This window comes from Pongo pygmaeus, chromosome 4 (genome assembly GCF_028885625.2).
Source record: "Pongo pygmaeus isolate AG05252 chromosome 4, NHGRI_mPonPyg2-v2.0_pri, whole genome shotgun sequence".
In the NCBI taxonomy this organism is placed as follows: Eukaryota; Metazoa; Chordata; class Mammalia; order Primates; family Hominidae; genus Pongo; species Pongo pygmaeus.
The window spans coordinates 142950732-142966564 of NC_072377.2; the positions used below are offsets into that span (position 1 = coordinate 142950732).

Here is a 15833-nt window from a genome sequence, read left to right on the forward strand (position 1 = left end):
AGCACACCAGCATGGCACATGTATACGTATGTAACTAACCTGCACATTGTGCACATGTACCCTAAAACTTAAAGTATAATAATAAAAAATAAAAAAAAACAAGTGACCATTCTACCAGCTTTTCTCAAACCAAGAAAAGCTGATGGAATGCACCACCAGCAGATCCACATGATAATAAAGTTAAAGGCAGTTATTCAGGCAGAAGAAAATGATACGGAAATCAGAACTTACACAAAGTAACGAAGAACATCCTACATGGTATATATGAGTATATATAAAAGATCTCTTTTTCTCATTAATAATCTTTTTAAAAGTTAATTGTTTAAAAGCAAAAATAGTAACAATATATTTTGGGGTTTATATTATGTAAAATTCAAATATATAATAGCACAGAGGAAAAGAGGGAAAAATGGAAGTATAGTTTTATAAGGATCTTACACTTTATGTAAAGTGAAATTAATATTTGAAGATAGACTCTGATAAGTTGAAGATTAATACTGAAAATGCTGAAGCAACCACTTAAAAACAAAGAAATATAGCTAATAAGTCCAAAATGGAAAACAAAATCAAATCACAAAAAATATGTAAGTGGTTCAAAAGAAGGCAGGAAAAATGAAACCAAAAAGAAATGGGTCTGGCTAGGTTTGGTGGCTCACACCTGCAATCCCAACACTTTGAGAAGTCAAGATGGGGATTACTTGAGGCCAGGAGTTCAAGACCAGCCTGGGCAACATAGCAAGACTCCCATCTCTACAAAAAATTTAACAATTAGCTGGGCGTGGTGGCACACACCTGTGGTCCCAACTATACTCAGAGGCTGATGGGAGAGGATCACCTGAGCCCAGAAGGTTGAGGCTGTAGTGAGCCATGATTGCACCACTGCATTCCAGCCTGGGTGACAGAGTGCAACCCTGTCTCAAAAAAAGAAAAGTTAAGGTCAGGCACAGTGGCTCACGCCTGTAATCCCAGTACTTTGGGAGGCTGAGGCAGGTGGATCACCTGAGGTCAGGAGTTTGAGACCAGCCTGGCCAACACAGTGAAACCCTGTCTCTACTAAAAATACAAACAAAATTAGCTGAGCGTGGTGGCGGGCACCTGTAGACCTAGCTACTCAGGAGGCTGAGGCAGGAGAATCACTTAGGTGGAGGTTGCAGTGAGCTGAGGTCGCGACATTGCACTCTAGCCTAGGCAACAAGAGTGAAACTCCGTCTCAATAAAAAAAAAAAAAAGAAAAGTTAAACAATTAACTTTTTAAAAGAGTATAAATGAGAAAAAGATATTTTATATGTGCTAATCTTCTGCCTACATGAAGAAAAAGAGAAGGTATAGTTTACCAATGAGAGAATGAGAGATGCAGGCACCGTGGCGTGTGCCTATACTCTCATCTACTTGAGAGTCTTAGGTGGGAGGATCACTTGAATCCAGGAGTTTGAGACCAGCAGGGGAACATAGTAACACCGTATCTGTTTAATAATAAAAAAAAAAAAGAATGTGAGGACCTCAATACATATCTTTTAGACATTAAAAGGATAAGTAAAATTATGAACGTTATTATGCCAATAATTTTTTTTTTTTTTTTTTTTTTTTAAGACATCGTCTATCTCTGTCGCCTGGGCTGGAGTGCAGTGGCACGATCTTAGCCCACTGCAACCTCCATCTCCCGGGTTCAAGCGATTCTCCTGCCCCAGCCTCCCAAGTGGCTGGGATTACAGGTGCATGCCACCAAACCTAGCTAATTTCTGTATTTTTAGTAGAGACGGGGTTTTGGCATGTTGGTCAGGCAGGTTTCGAACTCCTGACCTCAGGCAGCCTGCCTGCCTCAGCCTCCCAAAGTGCTGGGATTACAGGTGTGAGCCACCACGCCCAGCCTATGCCAATAACTTTTAGAGCTTATTAGATATAATGGACAAATTCCATGAAAAACACAAACCATCAAAATTCCCTTGAGAACAAATAGAGAACCTAAATAACTTTACATTAAGAACTTGGTCTTTTCCTCTTGGAAGCCCCCTCTCTCTCACTAGAGAGAGAGCTGTTTTCCTTTCTTTATCTTTCTCTCTTTTGCCTGTTAAACCTCCACTCCTAAATTCCTCATGTGTGTCCGTGTCCAAAATTTTCCTGGCACGAGATGATGAACCTCAGGTATTTACCCTAGACAACGTAGCTGCTTCATACTGGGGACCTGGTCCCAGATATCAAGGTACAGCATTCATCAAAACGCAACATCTGGTGGAGGCAAACCAGTGTTACAACCTATCGGAATGGCTAACAGCAATCAAACTCCAAATGGTGCTGCAGACAGAACCACACATGGGCGTGCCTTTCTTCGGAGGACTCTTAGATCAGCCCCAGGAGGAGCCCTACCTGCTGTTCCCCACACAACACCTCTTTTCAGCAGGAAGTAGCCAGAAAGAGTCCTCATCCAACAGCCCCTAATAGTAGTTAGGATTACCACTCCAGAGGGGGGAATGATACAGGTGTTAAGAAGAAATTACTTAGGTGGATACTGAGGGTACAGAAGTCCTTGGTAAGGTTTTCCATTTAATGAAAAGCAGCCCCAAATTATTTTCTTTCTAACAAAGAGCAGCCTGTAAAATTCAGTTGCAGACATAGATGTTAGCAGTTATGAAATCATGTTGAAGATGGGAGCTTCATCTTCCCTTCTCTTTGTCAACCACATGTACAGTAAGGAGCAGACAAGATAGCATCAGCCAAGGAGAAAGTTCATTTGCATAACAACATTAGGGTGGGGTAGCCAGCCTTCCCCTAAAGCTATATAAACATCATACCTGATTGAACCAATCTGGAATCCATATGTAAATCAGACACCGCCTCCTCAAACCTGAGTAAAATCCAGCACATCTGCCACCAGCTGGTCTTTTCCTCTCGGGAGTCCCGTCTCTCACTAGAGAGAGAGCTGTTTTACTTTCTCTGTCTTTTTTTTTTTTTTTTTTTTTTTTTTTGCCTATTAAACCTTTGCTCCTACACTCCTTAAAAAAAAAAAAAGAAAAATTGAATTTATAATTTAAAAAATCTTTCAACAAAGAAAACTTAAGGTCTAGATGGTGGCCTTACTAGTAAATTATAGCAAACATTTAAGGAGGAAATAATATCAATTATACACACAGTCTTTCAGAAAATAGGAGGAAACACTTAACAGCTTGTTTTATGAAGCCAGCATTGTACTAATATCAAAACCAAATAAAGACATGAGAAGCATAGAAAGTTACATCCCCAGTATCTGTCATGAACATAGATGTAAAAATATTTTATAAAACTTAAGCAAGTTTAAGTCAAGAGATACATAAAAAGAATAATACATCATGAACAAATGGGGTTCACGTGAAAATCAGTGCAGTCCACTATATTAGTAGACTAAAAAATAACCACATGATCTCAAGACATAGCAGAAAAATCATTTGTCTAAATTATCAAAAACCTAGGCTATGCATTCTCATCAGGTGAAAACTGGCTCTTGCTTGGGAGGGAGAATCTAAAATGTTAACAATTTTTTGTGCCCTTTCAGGGGACCATAATACATAAACAGATATAGTATATCTGGTATTAAAATTTCTTGGGTGGAGAGCACAATGACCACAAAACAAAGTCTGAAAAGGCTCTTTGGAGAATGATAATGAAATAATGTTTGAAAAACACAACTATGTATAAGTAGAATATCATATGTAATATGAAAGATTGACTTCTTCCTCTTAGGTTCAGGAACAAAGCAAGGATGTCTGCTTTTGTAACTTCTATTCAGTATTTTACTGGAGTTAGTGGTCAGTATGAAGAAATAAAAGGGAAAAAGGGGGAAAGGAAAACAAAAAAAGATTCAGATTGGAAAGAAGTGAAATGATTTTTATTCTCAGACAACATGATCATCTATGTAGAAATCCAGAGATCTACAAGAAAGCTAATATTATAATGAGTTTTTTTCAATATTACATGATACAAAGTCAACATACAGAGATCAATTATTTTTCTGTATGATAGCAATGAACAATTAGAAATTGAAATGTAATGGGAGGTTGAAGCAGGAGAATTCCTTGAACCTGGGAGGCAGAAGCTTCAGTGAGCCAAGATTGCACTGCGGTGTTATTTACAATAGCATCATAAAATCATGAAGTGCTTAGGGACAAATTTAGCCAATACCTACAAGACACATACACTGAAGACTACAACATATTACTGAGAGAAAGAATACCTAAATAAATGAAAAGATATACCATATCTGCAGATCCAAAGATTGAATATGGGCTGCGTGTGGTGGCTCATGTCTGTAATCCTAGCACTTTGGGAAGCTGAAGTGGGAGAATCAGTTGAGGCCAGGAGTTTGAGACCAGCCTGGGCAACACAGCAAGATCCCATCTCTACAAAAAAATTGTTAAAAGATAAAGAAAAAATAATAATAATGAAAAATAGGCCAGGCGCCGTGGCTCACTCACGCCTGTAATCCCAGCGCTTTGGGAGGCCGAGGCAGGCAGATCACCTGAGGTCGAGAGTTCGAGACCAGCCTGACCAACATGGAGAAACCCTGTCTCTACTAAAAATACAAAATTAGCCAGGCATGGTGGCACATGCCTGTAATCCCAGCTTCTTGGGAGGCTGAGGCAGGAGAATCGCTTGAACCCGGGAGGCAGAGGTTGCGGTGAGCTGAGATCATACCATTGTACTCTAGCCTGGGCAATGAGTGAAACTCCGTCTTAAAAGAAAAAAAAAAAGAAAAGAAAAGAAAAATAGAGGGTTGAATACTAAGATGTCACTTCTTCTAAATTGATATGTAATTAAATGCAATTCCAAATCAAAGTCTCAGTAGGCCATTTTGTAGAAATTGACAAGATGGTTCTGAAATGTATATGAAATACAGAGGATCTAGAATACCCATAACAATTTTGAAATAGATTCAAGTTGAAGGACTTGTACTATATTTCAAGAATTAATATTAAAGCTACAGTAATTAAGACACTGTGGTAAGGGAACAGAAAACAATCTAGAAGTAAACCCACACATACATAATCAATTGTGACAAAGGTGCCAGGGTAGTTCAGTGAGGGAAAGATAGCCCTTTCAACAAATGGTACTGGAACAATTGTATATCCATGTTCCAAAAAAAAAAGAGGAACCTCTGCAGGGACCAGCCCCACAGGGTCGGTGGGTCTCTCCCCGTGTGCGGCGACGAGAGAGTGTAGAAATAAAGACACAAGACAAAGAGATAAAAGAAAAGACAGCTGGGCCCGGGGGACCACTACCACCAATGTGCGGAGACCGGTAGTGGCCCCGAATGTCTGGCTGTGCTGTTATTTATTGGATACAAAGCAAAAGGGGCAGGGTAAAGAGTGTGGGTCATCTCCAATGATAGGTAAGGTCACGTGGGTCACGTGTCCACTGGACAGGGGGCCCTTCCCTGCCTGACAGCTGAGGCAGAGAGAGAGAGGAGACAAAGAGAAAGACAGCTTACGCCATTATTTCTGCATATCAGAGACTTTTAGTACTTTCACTAATTTTCTACTGCTATTTAGAAGGCAGAGCCAGGTGTACAGGATGGAACATGAAGGCAGACTAGGAGTGTGACCACTGAAGCATAGCATCACAGGGAGACGGTTAGGCCTCCGGATAACTGTGGGCAAGCCTGACTAATGTCAGGCCGTCCACAAGAGGTGGAGGAGCAGAGTTTTCTCTAAACTCTCCCAGGGAAAAGGAGACTCCCTTTCACGGTCTGCTAAGTAGTGGGTGTTGTTCCTTGACACTTTTCGCTACCGCTAGACCACGGTCCGCCTGGCAACGGGCGTCTTCCCAGACGCTGGCATCACCACTAGACCAAGGAGCCCTCTGGTGGCCCTGTCCAGGCATAACTGAAGGCTAGCACTCTTGTCTTCTGGTCACACCTCACTATGTTCCCTCAGCTCCTATCTCTGTATGGCCTGGTTTTTCCTAGGTTATGATTATAGAGCGAGGATTATTATAATATTGGGATAAAGAGTAATTACTACCAACTAATGATTAATGATATTCATATATAATCATATCTAAGATCTATATCTGGTATAACTATTCTTGTTTTATATTTTATTATACTGGAACAGCTTGTGTCCTTGGTCTCTTGCCTCGGCGCCTGGGTGGCTTGCCGCCCACAAACCTCTGTCTTTACTTCCCACCATATATAAAATACTAACTCTAAGTGGACCATAGGCCTAAACATAAAAGCTAAAACTAAAACTTCTAGAAATAAATAAAATATTTGTATCCTTGCACTAAAGAAATATTTCTTAGAACACAATGCAAATGAAAAATATAAAAGTTTATTTTTTATTCTTTTAATTTTTTTTTTTTTTTCTGAGACGAGGTCTCGTCCTGTCGCCCAGGCTGGAGTGCAGTGGTGCAATCTTAGCTCACTGCAGCTTCCACCTCCCAGGATCAAGCGATCCGCCTGCCTCAGCCTCCTGAGCAGCCAGGATTACAGGTGCCCGCCACCACCCCCAGCCAATTTTTTTGTATTTTTAGTAGAGACAGGGTTTCACCATTTCACCATGCTGGCCAGGCTGGTCTTGAACTCCTGATCTCAGGTGATCCACCTGCCTCGACCTCCCAAAGTGCTGGGATTACAGGCACAAGCCATTGTGCTCGGCCTAATATAAAAGTTTAAAACTTTACTTTTTCAGAAGACACGTAAAGTCTGGGCACAGTGGCTCATGCCTGTAATCCCAGCACTTTGGGAGGCCAAGGCAGGTGGATCACATGAGGTCAGGAGTTCGAGACCAGCCTGGCCAACATGGTGAAACCCTGTCTCTACTAAAAATACAAGGAATTAGCCGGGCGTGGTGGCGGGCACCTGTAATCCCAGCTGCTTGGGAGGCTGAGGCAGGAGGATCGCTTGAACCCAGGAAGCAGAGGTTGCAGTGAGCCGAGATTACACCACTGCACTCCAGCCTGGGCAAAAGAGTGAGACCCCGTCTCCAAAAAAAAAGGACACATTTAAGAAAATGAAAATAGCCCAGGCACAGTGGCCTATAACCTGTAATCCCAACAATTACGGAGGCCAAGGCAGTGGGATTGCTTGAGCCCAGGAGTTCAAGACCAGCCTAGGCAACATGGAGACCTCATCTCTACAAAAAAATTTAAAAATTAGCGAGACGTGGTGGCTTTCACCTGTGGTCCCAGCTACTCAGGAGGCTGAGGTGGGAGAATTATTTAACCCTGGGAGGTTGAGGCTGCAGTGAGCCATGATCGTGCCATTACACTCCAGCCTGGGTGACAGAGTGAGACCCTGTCTCCAAAAAAAGAGAAAATGAAAAGCTGCTGTGCACAGTGGTGTACACCTATAATACCAGCTACCTGGGAGGCTGAGACAGAAGGATCGCCAGAGTCCAGCAGGAGTTTGACACCAGCCTGAGCAAACAAGCCCATTTTTTTGTTATTGTTGTTGTTTTGGTTTGGTTTTGTAGAAATGGGGTCTCACTGTGTTGCCCATCTTGGTCTTTAACTTTTACGCTCAAGCGATTCTTCCACATTGGCCTCCCAAAGTGCTACAGGTGTGAGCCACCATGCCAGCCCAAGCTAGTTTTAAAAAGGTTTGAACAGATACGTCACCAAAAAAGATAGATCGATGGCAGGTAAGTACATGGGAAAAATTGTAATTAATTTGGGAAATACAAATTAAAACCATAATGAGAAATTATTATGTCCACTAGAATGGCTAAAATTCTTAAAACTGACAGTATTGGCCAGGCGTGGTGGCTCATACCTGTAATCCCAGCAGTTTGGGAGGCCGACGCGGGTGGATCACGAGGTCAGAAGATTGAGACCATCCTGGCTAGCATTGAACCCCTGTCTCTATGAAAAACACAAAAAATTAGTTGGGCATAGTGGCACGCACCTGTAGTCTCAGCTACTCGGGAGACGGAGGCAGGAGAATTGCTTGAACCGGGGGGCAGAGGTTGCAGTGAGCCGAGATCATGCCACTGCACTTCAGCCTGGGCGACAAAGCGAGACTCCATCTCAAAAAAAAAAAAAAAAGAAAAAGAAAACCGGACAGTATCAAGTATTATCAAGGATGTAGAAGTAGACCTCTTAAATATTGCTGGTAGGAATGCAGATTGGTACCATCACTTTGGAAAGCAATAAGGTCATTTCTTACAAAGTTATAAAGCTAAAATGTACCATATGACCTGGCATCCCACTGCTAGGTATTTACAAGAGAAATAAAAACATTTCCACAGAAAGACCTATACATGAATGTTTATAGCTGCTTTATTTATTTATTTATTTATTTTTTGTTTTTTGTTTTTGAGACAGGGTCTCTGTTGCCCAGGCTGGAGTGCAGTGGAGCGATCTCTGCTTACTGCAGCCTCCACCTCCCAGGCTCAAACAATCCTCCTACCTCAGCCTCCCAAGTAGCTGGGACCACAGGCATGTACCACCATGCTTGGCTAATTTTTTTTTTTTTTTTTTTTTGCCATGTTGCCCAGGCTGGTCTCAAACTCCTGGGCTCAAGTTCCTGAGCCCATCTCGGCCTCCCAAAGTGTTGGTATTACAGGTGTGAGCCACTGCACCCAGCCGTGTAGCAGCTTTATTTATAATAGCCAAAAATTGGAAACACTGCAAATGTTCACCAGCTGATGAATAGATAAACAAGTTATGGTACATTCCTGTCATGGAATACTACTCAGCTATACAAAGGAATGAATTACTAATACACACAACAATATAGATGACTCAAAAGCATTATGCTAAGTGAAAGAAACCCAACACAAAGACTGCATCCTACATGCTTCCATTTATATGAAATTTTTGAAAAGCAAAACTTATTTTTTTTTTTTTGAGATGGAGTCTCGCTCTGTCGCCCAGGCTGGAGTGCAGTGGTGTGGTCTCAGCTCACTGCAAGCTCCACCTCCCGGGTTCACTCCATTCTCCTGCCTCAGCCTCCCGAGTAGCTGGGACCACAGGCGCCCGCCACCACACCTGGCTAATTTTTTGTATTTTTAGTAGAGACAGGGTTTCACCGTGTTAGCCAGGATGGTCTCAATCTCCTGACCTCATGATCTGCCCGCCTCGGCCTCCCAAAGTGCTGGGATTACAGGCTTGAGCCACTGCGCCCAGCCAAGAGCAAAACTTTAGTATTATAAAGTTGATCACTGATGGCCAGGGCTTGAGGGAAGAGAATTGACTGCAAAGAGCCTGAGAGAACTTTTGGAGATGGAATATAGAGGTTCGATGGCATGATTGTGGTAGTTCATTCAGTTTCTCTAAACTCACTGAAGTAAACACTTTAAATTGCTGGATTTATTCTTTATAAATTATACCTTAGGTTGGGCACAGTGACTCATGCCTGTAATCCCAGCACTTTGGGAAGCCAAGGCAGGCCCAGGAACTTGAGCCCAGGAGTTGGAGACCAGCCTGGGCAACATGGCGAAACTCCATCTCTACAAAAAAATACAAACATTAGTCGGGGGTGATGGTGCACTCCTGTAGTCCCAGCTACTCTGCAGGCTAGGGTGGGAGGATGGCTTGAGCCGGAGAGGCGGAGGTTGCGGTGAGCCATGATCAAGCCACTAGACTCCAGCATGGATGATAGAGCCAAACCTTGTCTCAAAAATAAATAAATAAATAAAATCTCAGTAAAGCAGGGGCTTTTTGTTTTTTTAAGTTAGCTGTTATCTCCTTCGGCCATGAGAAAATTGGCCTTTGGGGTTCTGATACTCCCATTCACTGAGAAGGATCCATTTTTGTGACCCTTATAAAATAAGTGAAATCATTTCTATTTCAGAGACAGAAGAGATGGGTGATGAAGAAGTTTTCTCCTGGTTGAAGTGTGCAAAGGGACAGTCCCACGAGCCAGAGAATCTCATGCCCACACAAATTATTCCTGGCACAGGTAAGGAAATTCCTTTTTTAGATTTGGTGGAAGAAATGTTTTTAGTTGAGATAGCCATACACCATAAAATTTTTTGAAATGATTTAGCCTCATTTTTTTCTTTTAAGCATCATCAGATTTCTCCGAGAATTTGCATCTTTATTATTATTATTATCATTATTATTATTATTATTGAAGAAACTATCTGCTCTGTCACCCAGGCTGGAGTGCAGTGCTGTGGTCATAGCTTACTGCAGCCTTGAACTCCTGACCTCAACTGATCCTCCCACCTCAGCCTGCCAAATAGCTAGGACTACAGGCATGCACCACCACACCTGGCTTATTATTTAATTTAATTTTTTTTTTTTTTTCAGAGATGGGGTCCCAATATGTTGCACAGGCTGGTCTTGAACTCCTGGCCTCAAATGACCCTCCCACCTCAGCCTCCCAAAGTACTGGGAGTATAACTGTGAGCCACCATGCTCAGCCAAATTTGGATCTTTAGATATGTGTTAGTGTGCACGTGGCCACTGCACACTCTGCTCCCCATTTCTGATCAGAGGACCTGGTCTTGTTTCCAGATATCATTTCACATTCCTGTGGTTGGCTGGACCAGAATGAAAAAGCCAGTGCCTAGGCTTTCAGAAAGACTTCTGGTTTTAGGCTTGTAAAACAGCTAAAATGGTCAGGTATGGTAGCTCATGCCTGTAATCCCAGCACTTTGGGAGGCCAAGATTGGAGGATCAGTTGAAGCCAGGAGTTCAAAACCAGACTGGTCAACATAGCAAGACCCCATCTCATATAATTAAAAAATAAAATAAATCCAGCTGAAGATAATAAGATATCTTGAATCTATGAGGAAGACAGCTTGCTCAGCAGTAGGAATGAATGGTTATGTTTGTGTCACAATCCCAGTTTACTTCAGTGATTCTTCCAGAATTTCTGTATGCCTAGCTTCTGTACTTCCATTAACATACATCCATTGAAGATGATGACTCTGCCAAACTACTGCCTATATTATCCTCCACTTAAGAAAACTTTGCCACAGGCCAGGCATGGTGGCTCACACCTGTAATCCCAGCACTTTGGGAGGTTGAGGCGGGTGAATCACTTGAGGTCAGGAGTTCGAGACCAGCCTGGCCAACATGATGAAACTCCGCCTCTACTAAAAATATAAAATTAGCCAGGCATGGTGGTAGGCACCTGTAATCCCAACTACTAGGGAGGCTGAGGCGGGAGAATTGCTTGAACCCAGGAGGCGGAGGTTGCAGTGAGCCAAGATCACGCCACTGTACTACAGCCTAGGCGATATGGTGAGACTCTGTCTCAAAAAAAAAAAAAAAAAAAACAAAGAAAACTTTGCTGGAGCATCCCCCTGGATCCCTTATACCCCACTGCTTCTAAGCCAAAGGGTTTCCTGAGTGCAGTGGTAGGATGCCTGCTCCCTGCAGCTCTTAGTATAGTTAAATATTTACCCATATAAAGTTTACATTGATCTATTAGTTTTTACCTTTTTTTTTAAGGTATAACTTACAGTAAAGTATACAATTCCAAATGTTTACACTCTTTGGGATGGAGTCTCACCCTGCTGCCCAGGCTGGAGTACAGTGGCACAATCTCAGCTCATTGCAACCTCTACGTCCTAGAATCAAGCGATTCTCATGCCTCAGCCTCCCAAGTAGCTAGAATTACAGGCATGCACCATCATGCCCAGCTAATTTTTGTATTTTTAGTAGAGATGGGGTTTCACCATGTTGGCCAGGTTGGCCTCAAACTCCTGACCTCAAAGCAATTCTTCCGCCTTGGCCTCCCATGTGCTGGGATTAGAGGCGTGAGCCACCACACCTGGCCAATATTTATAATTTTGGACACTAGAGAATCTACCCCTAGAGTTTCTCCTGGAGGATACCGTGTTAATGTTTACTAGAAGAGGGAAAGGGGTGTAGCTTAGTGCTTAAAAGTAACAGAACTTTAGGGGTAGATATACCTGGGCTAAAGTCTTAATGCTTCCGTTTACCAGCTTTATATACTTGAGCAAATGGCCTAACTTCTCTCAGTCTCAGTTTGATCATCAAAAATTGAAGATAAAAGCAGTTACGTTATTGAAATGTGGTAAGGATTGAGGGAGATAATGTAAAGAACACTCTTAGCATAATATGTGGCATATATGAGTATTCTGGTGTTATTTTTATTGTTACCTTTTTTCTCAGCTCTTTATAATATTGGAGACATGGTACATGCTGCCCGGGGCAAGTGGGGAATTAAAGCAAACTGCCCTTGTATCAGTCGACAGAACAAATCTGTATTGAGACCTGCCGTCACCAATGGGATGTCACAGGTAAACTGGTGTGTGTGGGTATAACTAAGTGAAGCTTAAATTTTTTTGTACCAGGAAATGCCCCCTTTTCAACTCTGTTATGCCAGGCTACTGTAGGATTCCTGAGGAATCAGGAGATAGAGAAGCCTTTCTAGAGAGAGCTTAAATAACTTTACTCAAAGGATTTTAATTACCCCTGATTGGTACAGTTTCTCTTCATCTTAAAACCAGTTCATGGTTGACTGGTAGCACAAAGAGATTCTTAGCATCTTGTCAAGATACATACCTCAGGGTCTTTGTATGGCTAAAGAATATAGAAAAGATTGCTAAGAATACTGCTGGTCTTCTTGAGTCTTATCTGAGAAGGTACATGGTCCCTATCACTGGATTCATCTCAGGTGCAGAAGACAGAAATATGAAGATTGGCTCACTGAGTTGGGTTCAGAGGCAGTGGTTTTCACATTGCTTTGTCAGTTTTGGTTTTGGTTTTTTTTTTTTTTTTTTTTTTTGAGACAGAGTCTTGCTCTGTTGCCCATACTGGAGTGCAGTGGCATGATCTCGGCTCACTGCAACCTCTGCCTCCCAGATTCAAGTGATTCTCATGCCTCAGCCTCCCAAGTTGCTGGGACTACAGGCATGCGCCACCACACCTGGGTAATTTTTTTATTTGTAGTAGAGACGGTTTCACCATGTTGCTCAGGCTGGTCTCAAACTCCTGACATCAAGTGATCCACCCACCTTGGACTCCCAAGATTCTGAGATTACAGGCATGAGCCACTGCACCTGGCCTGGTTTTCTTTTCGGACATGCACAACCAACTGCTTACATTCCATGGCCTTTCTGGCAACACTGCTACAACACATCGTTGATGATAAGAGGCACAGGGATTAATGCTGAGGGGTCTTGAGATATATTTTCAGTAGAGTTGACTATATAGAGTATGTAAATAGATAGAGCAAATTATTTAGAAAAATCAATAAGAGTAATAAACATTTATTTAGCATTTATCTGTGTCGGAACTATGCTAAGCCCTTTGCATATGCTATTTTATGTAATCCTAAGAACAGCACTACGAGGTCATTTAAATTACCAATTCACCATTGCAGAAATTGTGTCAGGCATGCTAACTCTTTATTTTAGATTACAAACTTCAAGCCTTGTTCACTGATCTTTCCACAGAACCTAGCCTGGTTTCTGGCATGTTGTAGGACTCAATAAATACATGTTGAATTAAATAATGTATGAAATGCCAGTTTACATGACAGATTATTCTTCCCAGACCAATTTAGTATGTGAAGCCATTACTAGTTGTGTTGTATTTTTTTATACCCAAGCACAGCACTCTAATTATGTTGTCCTTCTGCATTTTAGCTTCCTAGCATAAACCCTAGTGCCTCTTCTGGAAACGAAACTACCTTCTCTGGCGGAGGAGGACCGGCGCCAGTAACAACTGCAGAGCCGGACCATGTTCCCAAAGCCGACAGCACTGACATCAGATCTGAAGAGCCTCTGAAAACAGACAGTTCGGCATCAAATAGCAATAGTGAACTGAAAGCCATCAGGCCTCCTTGCCCTGACACGGCCCCACCCTCCTCCGCCCTGCACTGGTTGGCAGATTTAGCAACTCAGAAGGCTAAAGAAGAAACAAAAGGTGAGATGCACCAAACCTCTGCCTGTGGTAGAAATCATGAGTTTTTTCCAGGATTCTTTGAACTCACACATTACCATCCACATTTATGAAACATGCTACTTGCTTTCTCTGGCTAATCACATAAAAATGAGGGACTGCTGGGGCCGGGCGTGGTGGCTCACGCCTGTAATCCCAGCACTTTGGGAGGCGAGGCGGGCGGATCACGAGGTCAGGAGATCGAGACCATCCTGGCTAACACGGTGAAACCCCGTCTCTACTAAAAATACAAAAAAATTAGCCGGGCGAGGTGGCGGGCGCCTGTAGTCCCAGCTACTCGGGAGGCTGAGGCAGGAGAATGGCATGAACCCGGGGGGCAGAGCCTGCAGTGAGCCAAGATCGTGCCACTGCACTCCAGCCTGGGCAACAGCGAGACTCCGTCTCAAAAAAAAAAAAAAATGTGGGACTGCCTTTCAACTTCTTTCTAGAAGTGGAACTTCTCTAAAAAGGCAGATGCCTGGGCCCTACCCTGGATCTCATTAGTCAGAATTTATGCAAGGGGTTTTTTTTGTTTGTTTGTTTGTTTTGAGTTTCGCTCTTGTTGCCTGGAGTTCCGGCTGGAGTGCAATGCGCTATCTTGGCTGACTGCAGCCTCTGTCTCCCAGGTTCAAGTGATTCTCCTGCCTCAGCCTCCCAAGTAGCTGGGATTACAGGCATGCGCCACCACGCCCAGCTAATTTTTTTGTATTTTTAATAGAGATGAGGTTTCTCCATATTGGTCAGGCTGGTCTCAAACTCCCGACCTCAGGTGATACACCTGCCTCGGCCTCCCAAAGTGCTGGGATTACAGGCGTGAGCCACCGTTCCCAGTCATATACAAGACTTAACAAGCTTCTCAGATGGTTCTGTTATGCAGCCAGGGTTGAGAGCTAGACTTAGAGCAGAAGTTTTCACTGGGCACAAGAATCAGCTGGGGAATGGTTAAAAATGCAGATTCCTGTGTCCCACCCAGAACTATGAAATCAGAATCTCTGGGGGTAAAGATCTCCATTTTTAACAAGCACTCCAAGTGACTTCAGTACAGGTATTCTGAAGATACACTTGAAACACTGTCTTAGGAAGTGAGGGAAATGAAAGATGGATGACGACAAAAGGGAGTTTGAAATTCAGATCTGGTAAAGAAGTAGTAGGAGAGTTTCTCCTTGGCTGTGAGACCTCCCATAATTATAGCTTGTAAGGCTTGACCCAAACAAACCATACACAGTTTGGGGGGTACAGGGGAAAGGAGAGAATCTTTCCTCCTTCCCATGTGACTGATTTTTAGGAGTCAGTTGTGTGCCGATTATTCCTTTTTGTACCTAATGCTATTCCCGGTTATGTTCTTACAGAAGCAGGGTCCCTGAGGTCGGTGCTCAATAAAGAGTCTCATTCACCCTTTGGGCTGGACTCGTTCAACTCCACTGCAAAGGTCTCTCCGCTGACTCCAAAGCTTTTTAACAGTCTGTTGCTGGGTCCCACTGCCTCCAACAACAAAACCGAAGGGTCTAGCCTTCGAGACCTCCTTCACTCCGGGCCGGGAAAACTTCCTCAAACCCCCTTGGACACAGGCATACCCTTTCCCCCGGTCTTCTCTACATCCTCAGCAGTAAGTGTCCTCTCTGCAACTCTAGCCTTTGCAGCTTTTCCATGAAAGAACCATCAGAGATCAGATAATTGGGTTAGAGGGTACACGGGTGATTTGTGTTCTCTACATTGTCAAGTCGACAAGGTCTCTCTTTAAAGTTTTGGGAATCTTTTTAAGTAGTGAACCTTTTGTACCATGTTAGGAAGTCTGTAAAAGTTGAGATTTTGAAGTTTTTCAGTCATCAGCAGAAAAGTTAATACATTGATTGCTTGTTTTTCTTGATAATAGCAGGCATTAATTTTTTTTTAACCTGGACAGTATATTTGTATTGTATTCTCTTGGATATCTAATAGATGTCTCAAACCTTTAATGCATCTAAGCCTGAACTCCTGATCTTCTGACCATAAGCTTGCTT

At 42.8% G+C, this 15833-nt stretch overlaps 1 protein-coding gene across 3 annotated transcripts in view; it reads left to right on the top strand.

The window, feature by feature from the left end:
* The window catches only part of KDM3B (lysine demethylase 3B), an 84166-nt gene that overhangs the window by 52644 nt on the left and 15689 nt on the right, over positions 1-15833 (top strand). For all 3 annotated transcript variants that reach the window (XM_054488828.1, XM_054488830.2, XM_063665520.1), the window contains exons 12-15: positions 9764-9871; positions 12061-12188; positions 13539-13818; positions 15183-15439. In XM_054488828.1, coding sequence (XP_054344803.1) covers positions 9764-9871; positions 12061-12188; positions 13539-13818; positions 15183-15439 — 773 coding nt within the window. The remainder of the gene's footprint in view (positions 1-9763; positions 9872-12060; positions 12189-13538; positions 13819-15182; positions 15440-15833) is intronic.